Raw genomic sequence first — 18,251 nt, forward strand, 5'->3', positions numbered from 1 at the left:
GTACAAATATATTAAAGTAGAAGTGGGAGGAAGTCAGGTATCAAGAATTTGGACTGTCAAGCTTGAAAGGTAGACATTTCAATGAAAGGCAACCAAATGAACTCATTGACTGCGAGGGATCGATGCCATTGGAATGGATGTATGTCACCATCAATGGTGAAGTAAACGGATCAGTGGCTTGATATTTTCCAAAGTTTTAAAGCCTCCCTTTTTCAATTTGAGGGCAGCCATGATCAATCGATTCACTGGCAGCTAATTGAGTTAACTTCTTTGATTTGATTGTATTGATTAATAGTTTAAAGAGATTGAGGTATAAAGAAACCAAAACCATTGAATAATTATCAGCAAAATAAACTATCTTTACACTGTAAGCCTTTAATCGTCCTTAGGAATACAATTACTATAACATTTCATATATAGTTATCCTATTTATAGGATTTAACAAGGGAAAAAGATAATAAAATTGCTCAAAATGCATTTTTTGGTGGCTCTAAAGGCTAATGATACATATTTTTCCTATTTTATTTTTCCTTAAAAATATATATTTGCTACAAATATTTTTGGGGTATATTTTCAAGTTGTTTATTTTTTATATCTAAATTAAAAAAGTGAGGGGCTAAATCTTAGTAATTAAGACAAATTAAATACTCTCAAACACAATTAGTTTTTGATTTGTTTTTGAAAGTTACAAAGTATTCCATGTCTTACTTTTCTCACTACACAGCTTTTGGTTTTAATGAAATTTTCAATTTTATGTCAATTACATAAAAAGTATTTTCTGTATGAGCTGATTACTTGACAGATTGCAAAATAATCAGCATTCAATCAACTGTCAAAATACCTTGCAGCAGCCCCCAAAACTACCCCCCCATTTCCAAAACATCCCGAAAAACAACCGCCGATGGCCATTGTTATATTTTTACAAGACGTAGTGACTTGTCAGAAAAAGCAAGGATCCAGAACAAAATCAAATTAACGGCCAAAACGAAGAAAACATCCCAACTAATCGGGCCGCGTGTTCCATCAGTTTATGTTAACATTTCTGAGTTTCCAGTGAGTCACCAAAGAACAAATTACAGTAGACGCATCACTTACTCAAGGCTGTGTACCACAATCACACTTGGCTCAACAATTGAACAGATCACTTTGAATCATTTATTCATTTTCAACCGCCGCCTGGGATGTCATCGCGCCATAAAACTCACTACCAAAGGGTCAAATATTACCGCAAAACTGCTTATTGTGATCAGTCTAAATATGTACAGCATAGAAATATGTATTGCCTCATGTCTAACAGTTCAATTCACTGGTCATAATTCGATTCCGATTCAACCTGATACTACTACACCTAACGTCAATTATTGCTATTTTTGTATCTCACTTTCTGAAACAAAAATAATCAAAATGGTAGGTTGATGTAATTTTTTTCTGGAACATCATTCAACACTAAAGTAAACGTTTTATGTTTGAACAAAATCTGGCCTTCAACATTTTCCTTTAGTTTTTAGTGCAGATCAGCTTTAGTGCAAACTAGCTTTAGTTTATCTAGTGATTATTTATGTGTACATCATAGTGAAGCTTTAAATCTTATACTTGTATAATGACAATAAAGGCATTCAATTTAATTCAATTAATAATCATAGTTCTGCATTTGCTTTAAAAGTATCTGGCTCGTTGCAGCCTTGCAAATGTAAGCCAACCAAAACTTTTTCAATGCAAAAAAAACATCGTCTTATATTCGGGCCAATACGATTTATATAAAATACAAATAGTACAGCTGCAAAGTTGATCTGAAAGTTGATTTAAATCAAGTTAGCCTCATGACCTCCTTGTAATCTTCCGTTATCTCTCATTTTTTTTGCCTTTTGCAAATTCCTCTACCCGTAAAATATATTCTGGTCTTTCCAAAGCAGAAGCAATTAACACTAGCTACATTGCATCTGAAAAGTCATCCGTCGGCACAACGTGCAACCTTACTCTTGATGCTTTTAGTCAGTTCTTAATTTATCCGTTGACCTGCGACGACAGTCTGAGGGTGTGCCGATGTGTTAGGAAGACTTATTACATTTAATTAAGACGCTCTTTCATCAGCTTCTCTTTGCACCATCTTTAATGTGTGAACTCACGTATCGATTCAACTACAAAAACAGCTGCACGAATCCTTTGTTGCTGCGGCAATGAGCCGAAGGTTGCTTTTTTGAATTAGCAGCCTCAACGTTATGTTTAAATTCATTTTAATTACTCAAGCTCACAATGTAGCAGTAATGGATGGTTGCTTCTATGGTATGGATATATTTATGATTGCTAGATTAAGTGGGTACATTTTTTTTTATGGTGAGTAGTCAACCATTTATTGCATTTAGTACAAATGTTATCGATTTATGTTTTTTTTTCATCTGAACTTGATATTAAATGGCATTTCCTACACAAATAACGAAAAATAAATTCTTCTTTTTAACTCTTTCTGTGGCATTGACAAAGATAGTTGTCCAATCATAACGCTGCTTAAAAAAATCTAAATAAATAAAGTTTTTAAATAAGTTTATCACCATTAGAGGTCCCGTTCAGCATCATCAATGGCAGACAATGATAACACACCTAAATATCCTCCATTGTTATCACAATCAAATTAAATAACTAAAACATGGCAGTCAAAAATAAAAATGTTTGTAATTTAGACGTACTCATATCTTTTTAGCGTACTGAAGACAGATTTAAAAAGATCAAGGTGATTTTTTCGCAGGAGTCAGGGTCTAAAGTCCAAATCTGCTTCCTTGCTGATAGTCCCGAAGCAAAAGATTAGCACGAATAAACCAGATATACTTTTTGACATTTGAAAATGCAAAAAAAAAAATGTGATTCCTTGATGTGGCAAACAATGGTGTGTGTGTGTAGGATTGAGATAACGAGAAAGAAATAAAGCTTGGGTATTCATGGATGACTTACGAGTATCATCCATAAACTTCAGATGAACTCTTCACTACACTTTTTTTTCGATGCATCCCATTGGCTGCTTGCTTTTGAGGGACAGGTGGGCTATATTTTTTGTTTGTCTGTTTATGGGTGGTTGACAACCTTGTCTGGGAGGTTTGTGCGCACAATTGTTATGTTGACATCTGTACTACTATTGGATGGTTCATTATGTATTTGTTTATTGGGCTAGTACTTTTAATTTATTATGAATGGAAAATAGTAAAAATACTGTTTTAATTGATGGGTATTCAACATGTTTTTTAGTCTGTAGAAATGCAAAGGTTTTATTCTAGTTAAGAAAAGAAATACATTGTTAATAAAGATTTTCTTATAACAAAACTCATAGACAAAGCATTAAATTAAAAATCAATAACTGGATCATTGATAAATTAGTTTTTTTCAGTCTATATGCCCAAACAAAAGTTTTAAAGCCTTTCTCACATACCATAAACTTCCCTTAAAAATCTGTAGTTTTAGGTCAATGGTAATTTTCAATTTTAAGAACTTTTATGCATAATTTGACCTTTTTATCAAGCAGTTTCTTTGTGTCATCTTGAAAACAAAACAAAAAAATATGACTACCTTTCCTGAGATGTGGTTTGAATAAATTCAGAAGCTTGTTGAAGGAATATCTATCAAGAATGTAGAATAAAAATGAGGGAAGCTTTAAGGTCGCCTTTTTGGATTTTAGAAGCGTATAAAATATAAAACCTGACCGGCTGCCCTGACCCTCATTTTTGCAACGAGGATCAAATACGACACCACGCAAATCTTTACCGCCACACTCCCACAAATCAAATAGAATTTCTTGTGAGCACATCCAACTGGAGAATGAATCGTTTATTTAGACGGCTTTACTATACAGATGTTCATCATGAAGAAACATGTCACACATTTAAATGCTTCTTCCTTCAACATGTCAGTTCTTCAAGTACAGCTTCCAGCTGCTCATACGCCATAGGGACGTCGTTACAGTATCTGTCTTCCTTCCTCCAGCGTCAAACTAACTTGAAGAATCTCGCACGAGGGCATTTAAAGTCCACCCCGGCTTTGTCGTGTATTAGAAACTGCCGCCATGGCGAATAATAACATCTTTTTGTTTATAATTCTTGTCCAAATTGATGGCCCCGACTTGCTGTCCTCAGCTCACTTCCTGCGGCGTCTCACCCTCTGACAGCCACTGGATTTATTCCACCCGAGCGGGCTTGGGAACATAATTTCTTGAATGTATTTCTTCTCCGCAATAGCAGACCCCCGGTTAAGGCATGGGTGATTTAATAACACAATGCACGCGCACCAGCTCAGTGTCATTCCACTGACAATGAACCGTGTTCTCGGTGTGAACGTGAGCTATAAAAGTACATATATTTTGCAAGATGCAAATTTGATACAACGTGCCCTTCATAAATTAGAGTATTGCGAAGATTCATTCAGCATGGAAATGAGACGCCTGCCAAGAGGTGATGGGCTAGAAATAACATCTCTCATTTGCTGGAGCCTATTCCAGCTTACTCCCGGCTAGAGTTGGGGAACAGTCTGAATTGGTGGCCAGCCAATCACAAAGCACGAGGAGACGAACAACCATTGGTTGGTCGGTCTTTTAGTCCCCGGTGTTTTGGTTCCTTTTGGTCCCTGGTCTTTTGGTCGCCGATCAAATGGTGACAAAGAGTTTACTGTTGAAGCCAGCTCTCAAAATTATATTCATGAGAGAGAGTTTAATATCTAAGAGAGAGAGAGTTTAATATCTAAGTACTGTTTAATATCTAAGTACATTTGACAGGCGACCAAAAGGAACCAAAAGACCGGCGGCCAAACGTCCGGCGGCCAAACGTCCGGCGGCCAAACGTCCGGCGGCCAAACGTCCGGCGGCCAAACGTCCGGTCACGAAACTCCACACAGATGGACCCAGCTGGAAATGCTTGATAGCTAAAAACCTGTTTTGTATTTGGAAAGTTTATTATTATTTTAACACCCCTTGTTGATACTAATTCTAACTTGTAAGATAAACAAGAAAAACAAACATAGACAGTCGGAATTCTTGCATTCTTTTTGAACACAACTCCCATGAGATTCTTTTTGAAGTTTTCTTAGATTTTTTTTTAGTTCTTCTCTAATATTTATTTATGCGTTAAACATTTAAGTCAAGATTATTTTCATAAAGTGCATACTAGGCAATATCTGACATGAACAAATGTTCATCATGTTGAAGTGTTTTTCTCTCGAGGCTGCTGGTGTTCCAAGTCACTGTCAAACATTATTGCCCTAATTTAAGAACTAGAGGGGAAATTAATACACCATCAAAACCTTGAAGCGGTATTTCACGAGTTCCATTTCCGTTTGGATCATTTTCATTTTTTGTACTTGCACAAAAAAATCAAATTGACTGACAGACACAAGATCTCGGTCAGCCTCCAGTGTAAAATGTCTCTGGTGCTTTTTTCTCTCTTTTTGGTGCCCTTGGGAGAAAAATGCTGGCACTGGCCTACAAATAAAATGACGTTTAATTATATCAATATATCATTGACACACCCGTGTACTGTTTGACAGCATGGAAATGCGTTTGGGAATAAATGTCACGCTTAATAGTTTCAGAGCATCTGACCAGCCTGTCCTGGGCTACTTTTCTTTTTCCTCGCCATTTTTTTTTTTACTTGCAATAGCAAAGCGCACCAGGGAGTAGTTTAAGTCACATAGGTGCAAGCCATGAATAAGTCTCAAGTTTAACCTTCAAGTTTTAAACTTTTTGGTGGAAAAAATTCAGCCAAGTTCAGTTAAACAGACTCCCGAAAAATGGATTTTGTTCATTTTTTGGGGGGAAAGTTGGCAACACCAACCTGGTTGCTTGGCGTAGAGTGTGAATTATTTCGGGAAACTCTGTAGGGAGTCAAATTTTATGGATCCAAGTAACCTAGAGGACCAAAACATCCATTTTTTTGTAGCCAATACTATCTATCGTTGGCTTGTCAAAAGAACTACAGCATCCAATATTTTAACTAGGACTAAAGTCACGGACATGACAACATGGACATGAATATTGGAAGGAATATAAACATTGAGAACTACACGTAAAACTGCAATAATGGAGAACTTTAGCGACATATTGGAAAGTTCAGTTTTATGACTATGGAACGTGATGGTGCCCTACTTTTATGTTTTCATATGTTGTGTGAAAAATGCTTTTTCGTTGTTGGTCATAGGCCAGACATGAGCAAACTACGGCTTGCGGGCCACATACGGCCCATTAGGCTCTTTAATCCGGCCCGCCGACGTTGTCCAAATGTTTTTTTTATTATTTTCTTTATTTTTGCCAGTGGCAGTAGCTCTGTCCGCTCTTTTTCTTTAAATGACCTTTTAATATTTCTTAATACATTCCTAATACATTCCTTTTTACTTGACTTTGTACTTTATACTTTTTACTTTGATGATGAGTGAGGAGTATGTTAATACTTTACTCCTTTTTTTCTGTTTATGTTTCATATGTACTGTTAACAGATGCACTTTTTTATTTATATCAAATCTTGTGCTTACCCGGCCCAGCTGTCAAATTTTTAAAGTCAATGTGGCCCCCCCAAGCCGAAAAGTTTGCCCACCCCTGTCATTGGCTGTAGCTTAGCTCTACTGTTGGATGGCATGACCAGATGTGAACCTGGTAAAAGTTTAGTGTTTAATGTCTTGTAAGGGATTTCTGGTTTAATCATACTTTACTGTGTAATTTGCTTTCCCGTTGAGTCGCCTTTAAACTCCATCACCGACACATTGACGTTGGACGTTAATTCTGGAGTCTTTCTCCTCTGCAACGACGTCTCTTTTATGCATCAGCGGGTGTGCTAACCAGGCTGACCTGAGGTATCCACATCCAGCAAGGAGCCTTGAGACATAGCCATATTAAGCATAGCTCATTAAATCTCAATTTCCTGCCGGGCCCTTTTTGTGAGTCTGCTTGACAACTATTTCAACTCTGGGTATCATGCTGCCCATTTCACATCCACTTTGCATTACACTTGGAGGATGGACACCTGTTGGTTAGTTTTGCAAAATCAGCTACCTCAAGTGGCTCTCATTTAATGTTAATCGTGCTGGGGCTTTCACAGAAAACCACTTGAAATTGAGGCCAAATGGTGGATTAATTCATTTCAAGGCTGTGATCATGTTTCAGCGTCAATTGTGGTGATTGACAGTTGGCTGCCTGAGAATTCTTGGATTAGATTCATTATTTTGAATTGGATTATTCAGACATTTATCTTTCAAATGCATTGATTGATCAGAAATCTGTTTGAGGGCTTCATCAATCAATAACCCCTTCCCAGATTCACGTCATGTTTTTTTTAACTGATTCATTCATTAGTGAATTAGTTAAGTAGACTTTTAAGGTATCTACTCTTTAGTATTTAGTGACTTAACATTTGAAGTGAGTACATTTCAACATGCCTTCGTCAAATTCATCTCACCACTTTCTTCCTTCAGAGATGACAACATATCAAAAAATACTTCTGTTGAGAGGATTAGTGTTAACCATGGTTGAAGTTTTGATTGATAGACAGATCTTAGTGAAAGAAAAGGATAGCAGTTACATGGAGAAACCAGAAGCTCTGAGCATTAATATCAATTTCCCTACTTCAGTGTATTGTTTGATGGTATCAGCTACACATATCATATACATTCCTGCACAATAATGATACTCTGAGAGGATCAGCTTCCTCTGAAAAAAGCACAGAATATGTAATTTACATTTGCAATTCATGCAGAATGTAAGAAAGTATTTGAACATGTGTGGTTTATGAGCCATCCCATCAGAACTTGACGTTTTCATTAGAGAAACTCCGTCTGGGCAATAGTATGTAAATCCTGCCATTATTAAGTTTGTGTGGATAGTCTCTGGGTACTCTGGGTACTCCCACATTCCATAAACATGTATGGTAAGCTGATTAGACACTGTTAATTGCCTCTAGTTATGAGAGATGAGAAAGATGTCATTATTGAAAACATGTCAATCCAATCTTGCAATTTTTATTCTGTTGTTATCCAGTTCAATTAAATTCTTGTCAATAACATTGTTTTTTATTTAAACTGCGTAATTGTTTGCGTTTCTAACTTCGCTTCCTACCAGCCTTTTCTTTTTCAGGTCCTATATCTGCATGAAACAAACATGAATTTCAATAGAGTCTGCCTCTTTTTTATATCAAAAAGATTCTAGCATCAAATAAAAGAAAGTCTTCTTTTTCTTCTTCTTTTCGCTCCCGCTGCCTTCAGAGCGTCATTAAGCTAGTCCTATTGGATTGTTAATGGATTCTGGAAAGGGCTGATTACAGCGCCAGTAACGTCTCTTTCATAATAAGGCAAATGTGTTCATATGCAGCGCTCGGTGGATAAAAGCTTCCTGTACTCTGCATTAGTGTGACATGAACGCAATATTTTAGTATTGGCTCATGCAGTTTGCATTGTAGATGATACAGACAGAACACTTTATGGCTAAAGCTAAACAACTTTTACTTTGTAGTACCTCTAAAATGAACTATACACTTATGCTATGGCATTTATTACCATCCGTTAACATTCATATACCGGTATAGTCTCTCTATAAATATAGAGATATGATAAAATGTCCTGTATAGCTCTACATTTTTGAATTAGACGTATTTGTTTCAAATGATTTTAACTCATTAACTGCAAGCGATCCTATCTGTACAAGGCGTCCAATCCAATTTGACTGGGAGGCTCACAGTCAACATGGATTGGATGGCTGCCACCATCTTGGAAGCTAATAATTTAATACCTAAATATGTACCGTATTTTCACGGCTATAAGGCACACTTAAATGTCTTAAATTTTCTGCAAAATAGACAGGGCGTCTTATAATCCAGTGAGCTTTATATATGGAAAAATAATGTATGAATGTATAAAATGTCTCATTTTTTGAGGGTGTGCCTTATAATGAGGTGCGCCTTATAGTTGTAAAATAGTGCAAAATAATACAAAACAAAAATGTACCTGATTTCGATCCTATAAAAATACAGTTTCCATATATTCCGATCCATTTTTTTTGATCAGGCACATCCCTATTTTGAGTACTAGTGTACTACCAGTATTTGATGCTGTATTAGTACTACTAATCCCTTTGCATCGGCTCTTGTTAAGCAATGCTGTGACAGGTGTTCAGCGAACTGCTACTCTGTACACAGTACTGTATATTCATGAGCATTCATCAAAGGACAAGCTGCCTTATATCATTATAATATAAGCGTAGTATAGCTTGGAGGCCAATGTTCTGACTGAAAGCATGCACTCTAAATGTCACAAAATGGACACATCAGCATATCTGATTTGACTGCTTCACCCTTTTTTTAACGTCATCCGACACAGTGAAGAAAAACATGTTATGCCATGGTTAGGTGATTTTATTTCCTCTGAGTATCAAGGGCTAGGTGCTTTTTACATTTTAAGGTAAAATAGAATAGTGTTGTGGTACGTCTCGTCTACATGATTTGTTGGAGGACACTTTACCGTAGCGCCACAATACTTCACCGGTAATGGCAACCTGTCACATATAGAATTGCAGCTTCATGGGCAAATTGCAGCTCTTGCCATCCGAATATTCTTTCCCTTAGAGAACGTTTTTCCACATAATGCATATGTGTACTACGTTCCCACAGGAGGATAAACAGGTGGCTAACATAAGAGTTACTTACAACAAAATATTGAAAAGAAAGACGCCTCCTTTTGCACTTAAGTGGTTTTTCCTGAGAGATCTGACAGCATCTTGAATTTCACAAAAGAGCTGAAAAGGAGGCTTATCTGGTCGTCTTCTTCTTTTGCCATTATTATTTTCTTACCTTAGAAACATAATCAAAGTATTTCTGTGTAAAACGGACAATAGGAGTTCATTTATTGACCCCTGGATTTGTATAATTTATCACGGGATATCTTAAAAAAACAGGAAAAACATTCAAAAACACGTTATTTTTCATCAATTTTTGAACACAGATGCTATCAGGGTAGTGATTGTTATACTATTTGCTATAATTTAGTTAGAAAGGAATGTAACAAGTCTAAACTACAGGACAGTATCTTAAATTCTTGTTATTTTGGACCCATCTAAATAATGAAGATAATACTGTTGATTTATATTTTCAAACTTGGTTGTATTTCCTCTGCTTTCCAAATATTGCCATGCACTTTTTGCTGGCTTTGGAAATTGTCCTCATGCTTCTTCACCCACGCTCAAATCGATTGTCCTCCCACAAACTCAAGTATCCATCTTTGCTACATCTTCACCTACATGAGGACCTTTTTGGAGACACTCCATCTAGCATTGCCCAGCATGCCATGCGTGTAATCCTGGGGTGTCATGGCGGAGACGATAATTGCCTACGCCGTGCTCCCCTTTGGTAATTGTCTTTTGATTGAGGTCAGCAGGACAATTAAAAGCATCAAGGGGTGAAAAAGAGGCGGCAAAGAAACCAAGACAGCCGACGTTAGCGACAGGGATGAGCGCCGGGGATAATGGAGCACTGAAATGTCAGCTTAATGATCATATGGACTTTATTTTATATATTTTTTAAACATAGTCGCACTCTTCCACCTTCAGAAAGCTGCAAAAAAAACAGAATATTGCTTGCCTGACATAGCTTTGCATAATCGGCAGTACAGACAATCCCAGAGATGGTAAATTATTCCGTGTAAGGGACTTTTCATCTTTTATAACAATTTCTAAGGAATCTTCACATACAAAGTAGGTGTGAATCTAATGCAAGTGTTTTGGAATTGCAGATTATATTTCATAGCTTTGCAGTTCTGAGATCGAGGGTTTGATCCTGTTTTGTAGCATATTGTCATGTTTTAATTGGGGTTTAATGGGTGGGTGTTTTTTACTTGTGTGTCCTATCTAAGGGATTGTGTATGAGTTTTATCTGCTGGTGTCCTTTCTGGCTCTCCTTCCCTTGTGTTCGTTGTTGTCATCAACCCAAGTCTGTGTATTTAAACCCCGTGTTTTTCTGTCTACATTAGTTTTGCCTTTCCAACCATTTTTGTCTGCCCCAGTTAAGTTTTTATTTTTATTTTTCCCTGTTTTTATTATTTTTGTGGTTATTTGTGCACCAGCACTTCCCTCTCGTATACCTGCTTCCTTCTCTTGGGTTACACTCCGCTCCACAGCTGAGGCGATCATAACACATATAGAGCAGGAGTGTCAAACTCAGTTTGGTTGGCGGACCAACTTGATCTCATGTGGGGTGGACCATTTTATTTTTCGCTGCCATTTTTAAATCCTTCAAAATATGTAAATTATCCATAGAAACTGTATGTCCTAACTAAAATACTGCTTTATTTGCATATTTTTATCTTGATTCAAGGTGTCTGAGTGCCTTACTAAAAGCTTTTCTTGGCAAATGAAACAAACAACATTTTCCATAATCAGCCATGTTGTGATTTAAAAAAAAAAACCAAAACAACAACAACATTGTTGTTAGCATGGCTTTGTCATTTCTCACATTTCACCATATCACATCCAATGTGAGCAGGCGGGATTATGATTCATCGCAATGGCACAGCAGCCCATTATTCGGATCATTGTGTTCGCTTATGAAGTCGCACTTGCTCCGTTTTCCTTGTTTTCTGCCATGACTCATTTTTTTTTCTAAACAGTTCAGTGGTTTCGTACAAGGGAAGATGAATACGAAAAATGTCCATTTAAAAAAAAACAAATGGGAATCTTCTTTTCAACATTTTCGTTGATTCCGGGTCATAAATAATTGTGTATTGAATGACAGTATATCTTTTTATTCCTGTGCTGTAGGCACGGGTCCCCGCCAAAGTCAAAGAGGCTCGCCGGCACACTAACTAGTCTAACAGTTGTCAGCTTGGCTGTGATTTATTACACAGGCAGCGACCGTCACTGATTCGGCCTTCGCCCTTTTCCCTCCTGTTCTTTGGGACATGACGGGATGAAACGGAGAGCTTTTTTCTGCATGAACGAACCACTGAGCAACGGAAAGAAGAGATTAGGTGTCGCCTGAATATGTAGGAAAATATGTTTTTTAAGGTTACGGGGAACCTCATTCAAAAACTGACGAAAAGTAGAGCAGGTTAGGGTGACATTTTCAATAATTTGTTGGTAGCCACTAGGGGTTTGTAATGGATTATATTTGGCGATGATATGATTCGTATCACGATTCACAGGTTGGAATCGATCCCGATTAATCCAGATCTTACTCTTTAAGACGATTAATTTCAAGATATTTTTTGCGAATGAGACGTTCAAAAAGTAGATTCGGACATATTTTATAAATTTTATTTTATTATTTATCAGAAAAAAAGACCAACACAGACTTCAGGCTGCTTTATCATGTTTATTAGAATTTCCCATTTAAATAAGTATTTCTTGTGATCACTATAGTGTTCCACTGTTTCATTTGTACTATTTACTTGATGTTTTCTTCATAGTTTTACGTTTTAATCCAGATTAATCCAGATGCTACTCTTTAAGACAATGAAATACAGGAGAATTTTTGCGAATAATACGTTCAAAAGGAGGATTTGGACATATTCTAATAATTTTTTTTATGTTTTCTTGTTAGTTTTACGTTTTACAATTTGATACCAAACACGCTGTCATTAATCCTCAACTTGAAACCATTTAATTTACGACCTATCTTGTTTACCGTTACGTCTACGGCCAATAGGAATTCATCCAGTAGGCACGGCTAACTAAAAAAAATCCAAATAATTCAAGGGCTACCATCGCTGTCTGCGTGATTACATTCCAAGGCAGAAGTAGAGCAGTGCGTCAGCGAGGGAGGCAAAAAGGAACGAGCTCTTGCCTTCCATAAAAGATAAATGCGGGACAACTCAAGCTAGATGTTCTTGACATGCTGGCTTTACCCCAAGTTGGTATCTTAAGAATCCCAATCACATTATGCGGGGGAGACAAAACTGGACTGACCAGTCAGTGTTGGAGAGAAACGAGTACACAATACAGGTCGGAAGCAATCAGAGGTAATTATAGTGTGAACCGACCGAGATGATTGACGAAAAAGGTTAGTGTTGTTCAGGAAAACACCCCTTCCTGATCTGTCTATGTTGTGATTGCAAAATTGCCATGTTATTTTCCATTCTGGCAAGGGATATTGTGATTTTTTTTGTGTTCTCTAGAAAGGGCGAAATGTATGGTTTTGATAGCCGTTCGTTGATTTAGAAGCAAAATGGTTTACGTTGTGTTAGATGTTGGTGTTTTATTATGGGATGTGAAAGTCCAGAAGTAACAATTAGTTATTGTAATGATAATAATAATCGGACATAGGCTTTGTCATCATCATTGACTCGACAAAAGCCTAATTGTCATCATACCCAGAAACTGTGTATGACGAAATTGGTATTGCTTCTCCATAAGGTGCGTTTTCTTGGCAAAAACTCCAAATAAGTGATAATTTCGGACTCGTAATTTGGCATTTTGCCGTTATGGATGCATGGCATCACCCCCGAGTGGATCACTTACCTCTCACTGTCTTTCACTTACCTTCAATCAGCCAGTAGGAGGCATGTTACCTCACCTCGAAGTTATTACACAGAAGGGATTTTTTTGCCGTGTTACCGAAAGTAAAGTTGCTCTAAAAGCTAAACTTCTGGTGTTTAAAATGGATTTAACTTTTATTAAATAACAAAAAAAACATTTGAATGTGTTCTCCCGAGCTTGAAATTTCGAAAACTTCATTTTTTTTGTTGCTATGGTGCTTCTTTGTTGCAAACATGTTTTATATCTGCCGCTAGGTGTGATGGCATTTCAAGTGAAGCACAACATTCTCCTACTATCTCTTCCTCTGACTCAGATCCTTTTCCCTGTGAATAAAACATATATTTGCACATTTCCATATCTGGATATCCTGTCATGCTCAAGCTGTGTTGGGTGTCGTTGACCGACTTGTCGTTTTCTGTGCGTTTGTGTCCAGGCGCAGCTTTAATGAAGAAGCGGAGCTACTGACCTTTTCGCTGAAGGGTCCCGTCTCAACAAGTATGGGGTCACCATGGAAACCAATCCTCCTTCTGTCTGTGATCAGTGGCCTTTCAGGTAAGGGAAAGCCTGGCTTTCGTCTCGCCCAATAATCTCGTTTGAGATGAGGAGTGCCGCATGTTGACGTTTTTAGGCTCGCAGAATCTCAGGAGATGACATGTCGTATGCAAATAAGCGGGGGATGGGGTCTTCCTATGTGCACTTTTCAGAGCTGAGGTAGAAATTGCTTATTCCAGATTTACATGTATATGAAGAGGAAAAAAAATGAGTCTTTGCCGCTATGGTTGCAGTCACATGTTCATATTATTATTAGAGATATTATATTTCTGACTCTATGACAACTTTCTATAGACGAAGTGTCCAAGAAGTGTGCCGAAATGGTGATTAATGATGTCTCTGTTTCCCAAAAGGTTATCGATATACTCTCGCCATAAATCGATACTTACTTTTGAAAAGGTGTCACTGTTTAAAAGAAAATGAATTAACATTTTTCAATAGAACAGTTTCTGTTCAATCATTGGCTGTCATTGACAGTGCGAGACAACCAAACTATTTAAACGTCACATACTGTTTATTTTAGAGCATTTACAGGCCATTTTCTGTTAAGTTAAAGTCACTTTCTTTCCTATTCTGTGACATACAATCAACTATATGATCTGTGTAACCCCAAATCAACATTAAAGGACCTAGAAATGTCTCAAAATCAACAATAAATCACCTAGAAATGTCTCAAAATCAACAGACAATGACTTAAAATTAACCAGAAAAGCCTAAAACAGAATGAATGCACTCAGCTGACATTGATTGCCATAGAAGTCCAAGCCGTTTGCAGTGGGTGAGATGGCAGCAAATGAACAAATGTTGGACTAGTCATGAACCCATTATATTTCACACCAGATGGTGATGGAAATAGTTTATTTTTCTGTTGAATCAGCAAAGTTGACAGTCATGTCATGCTAAATAAATATGAAAGATCATGTTTCAATGCTACTGACAGCAATTGATGTCCAATTCATTTGACGAGCAGAATATTTGCCGCTAGCTTTCTAGGTGCAAAAACAAGTGAAAATCAATTGTAGTAAATTAATAAATGAAGCTGCGTTCACACCAAATGAGGTGATGCAGTCTAGATTTATTTTTTTGTATATTTATTCAATTTCCCAGCCACTTATTTTCACCAGCATCATGGTTATTTATTTACTGTTATAGCGCTTCATTTCATGAAAATTAATGTGAATCAATGTGTTAGTAACGTGACATGTTATTTGTCGAAGTGTTTAATTAGGGTCACAGTAGGGGATTTTGCCGTAATTTTTTAGTGGCAATGTTGGGGATTGCCAAGAGTGTCAAACAGCCTTGACATGTATTTGTTGGTGTTCCATAGTCTTAATTGTGTGTGTCATTGGTTGTTTGAATGGTTGCACCCTGCAATTTGTGGTCAACCAATTCAGGGTGTCCTCTGCCAACTGGCTACAGTTGGCTTGCATTGGCTCCAGCATCCTTGCGACCCTTGTGTGGATGAGGAGAACTGAAAATGAATAATTGAATGGCATATGCTTCACATTGATGCGGATCACAGTCATACTGCATAGGCATCGGGAAGATATTATTTAAATCTCACCAGTTATTACACAGAAGGGATTGTGTGTCGTGTTACCGAAAGTTTAGAGTCCTAATGGACCCTAACTCAAAAAAACTGTCCTTAAGCCTATTTGTCCTTACTTTGTGAGACAAAGAATTAGATACAAAATTAAAACTGCAACTCATACCAGTGAGAAAATTGTGTGATTTAGAAAATGAGGTCCTTGAAAAAGGGTTCCTTATAAGGGCTCCCCAGACCTAAAAAGTTATCAAACCCTTTGCCCTCTGAAATGGCAAAGCGGTGTCTTTTAGTACCGAGTTAAGCGCCGACAGCTGTCACAATGACGCGGCACGTTTCAGCCGGTGACAACGAGCACCCCCGAGGGTGCGCTTCCGCCTTTTTATGTGCCGCAATTCTCGTGACACGACGGCCGCTATAATGGATTATTGCGGCATTGTTCTTGCGGAACATTCCAAAAAGATGGCCACTTTTGAGGACGCCAGTGCCTCTGTTCTTTCCCTTCCTTATTATAATTTCATTCGGCTATCTGCTCCCTTTTTCCATTTCCGCAGATAAGCGAGTTGCGGCGGCGGCGAGGGCGGACCGCGTAGCTCTCTCATGTTTAAAAAGTGGGCGGCGAGGCAACGACATCGGGGCCATTTTCTCCTCCATGTCGGAGCCCGATTCTGATTGAACTGCAGCACTGAGTGTAGGATTGTAATTCAACCGTCCCTCCGAGGTGTCTCCATTTCAAAGAAGTGGCTTCTAGGGAATATAGATGCATTGCAAAGCGCAGGTGATGCATGAGGCCGCTTTGACCAAGGGCAAAGGTGTCCTTCGCCGTAAATACGCTTTGGGGAAATTGATGGATTTAGACATACTACACATGAAATGACTATATTACCATGATAGACTCTTAAATGTACTTTCCTCTGTGTGGATTCAATGAGATCCAAGAGATGACATTAGGGCGGCCCTAGATCCGATATCATGTCCTTTTTTAAAGAACAAAATTGAAAAATAAAATTCACTGAGATCCACCCGAAGATAATGATAAAACAGATGAAAAATGAGTGTTCATACCCCCGACAACAACGTGACCGTTTGGTCGCTCGTCTTTTGGTCCCCGGTAAAATGTACTTAGAAATTAAACAATACTTGGTTATTAAACAGTACTTAGATATTAAATAGTACTTAGATATTAAACAGTACTTAGATATTAAACAGTACTTGGATATTAAACAGTACTTAGATATTAAACAGTGCTTAGATATTAAACAGTGCTTAGATATTAAACCGAACTTAGATATTAAACTCTCTCTCATGAATTTAATTTTAAGAGCTGGTTTCAACAGTAAACTCTCTGTCACCAAAAGACCGGCGACCAAACGTCCGAGCACCCAACAACAGCAACGTGAGTGGTTACTTACCAATCCTTCAACGAGTAGAGAAAATGCAAAAGTCTGGTTTTATGACTATCAATATTTTGACCCAAACAGGTATTTAACCTAACTAAACTTTTTTACAGACTTTATTTTGTCATCAGATAGAAAATGATTACTTATAACAAACTCATCCATTAACTCCCATGGGATTATTACAGTATCAACATAACCAAATTATTATAAGTGTATTAATCCGACACTTATATACTGAAGAAAGTTTTCTACCTAGATGTGTTCTATTTATAGTACCACCATCAAGGACCCCTGGCCTTCCTCCAATTGACAAAAAAACTCCCCTGTACTCTCAATTTAAGCCCAGCAGAAAAATAAAAAAAACAATCAACCTTCGAATTCACAAAATATCTTTTTTTTTTTCACGGTTCCTTGTACCGATGCCAGAGCTGGTGAAAAGGAAGCTTTCATGAGCCACACACAGCCTACGGCCTATTTGTGGATGCTGCAGACATGAACTAAACATTACGGCAGATGCTGCAATGTTGCTCTGACATGCTGCAAAATAATTCCCTGTTAAAAGCAGGAAAACATCTCTTCATCAAATAATATGAATATTTTAAATATGCAAATAACCATCATTTCCCCACGGGGAAAATTATTCTGTATTTGATCCCTGCAGGCTTATAATTAGCACATCCATTTCAGTTAACCCAATGAAATACTGGACTAGAAAACATGGAGATTTACCAATGAGATCTTAAGTACTAATAATAATAAAATGGAGAATAACTGGCAACAATAGGGACGTTTTAACATATTTTTTCAGATGATTAGAGCCTAAAAATAAACATAACGGGGTGGTAGTCATATATAAGTCGCACTCGAGTATTGGCCATAGGCAAATTATTTATTATTTTTAAAAAAGCATGCACATTATAGTCCAGAAAATTCGACAATCCTAATATTGTAGTCATTTTTTGTGGAAAAGAAGTCAACTTTTTGTTGGCTGGAAATTTTTGTCCACAAGATTTTTCAAACAAACCCAAGATTGATCGAATTAATGAACTAATTGAATTAAATAAACATATCAGGCTGGTAGTCATATATAAGTCGCACTAGGCCCAGTCAAATTATTTATTATTTTTAAAAAAAGCATGCACATTATAGTCCGGAAAATTCGACAATCTTAATATGGTAGTCTTTTTTTCTGTGGAAAAGAAGTCAACTTTTAGTCCATAAGATTTTCAAACAAATCCAAGGTTGATTGAATTTTGCTGTCAAGTTCTTGTGAGTG

The 18,251-nt window shown here is 37.3% G+C and overlaps 1 protein-coding gene across 1 annotated transcript in view; it reads left to right on the top strand.

Annotated features, from left to right (window-relative positions):
• cntn5 (contactin 5) overlaps positions 1-18,251 on the top strand; it is a 67,148-nt gene that overhangs the window by 2,773 nt on the left and 46,124 nt on the right. The window contains exon 2 of the mRNA XM_077723070.1: positions 13,914-14,032. Within this exon, the coding sequence (XP_077579196.1) occupies positions 13,978-14,032 (55 nt within the window). The 5' untranslated portion in view covers positions 13,914-13,977. The remainder of the gene's footprint in view (positions 1-13,913; positions 14,033-18,251) is intronic.

Source organism: Stigmatopora nigra, chromosome 8 (genome assembly GCF_051989575.1).
Source record: "Stigmatopora nigra isolate UIUO_SnigA chromosome 8, RoL_Snig_1.1, whole genome shotgun sequence".
NCBI lineage: Eukaryota > Metazoa > Chordata > Actinopteri > Syngnathiformes > Syngnathidae > Stigmatopora > Stigmatopora nigra.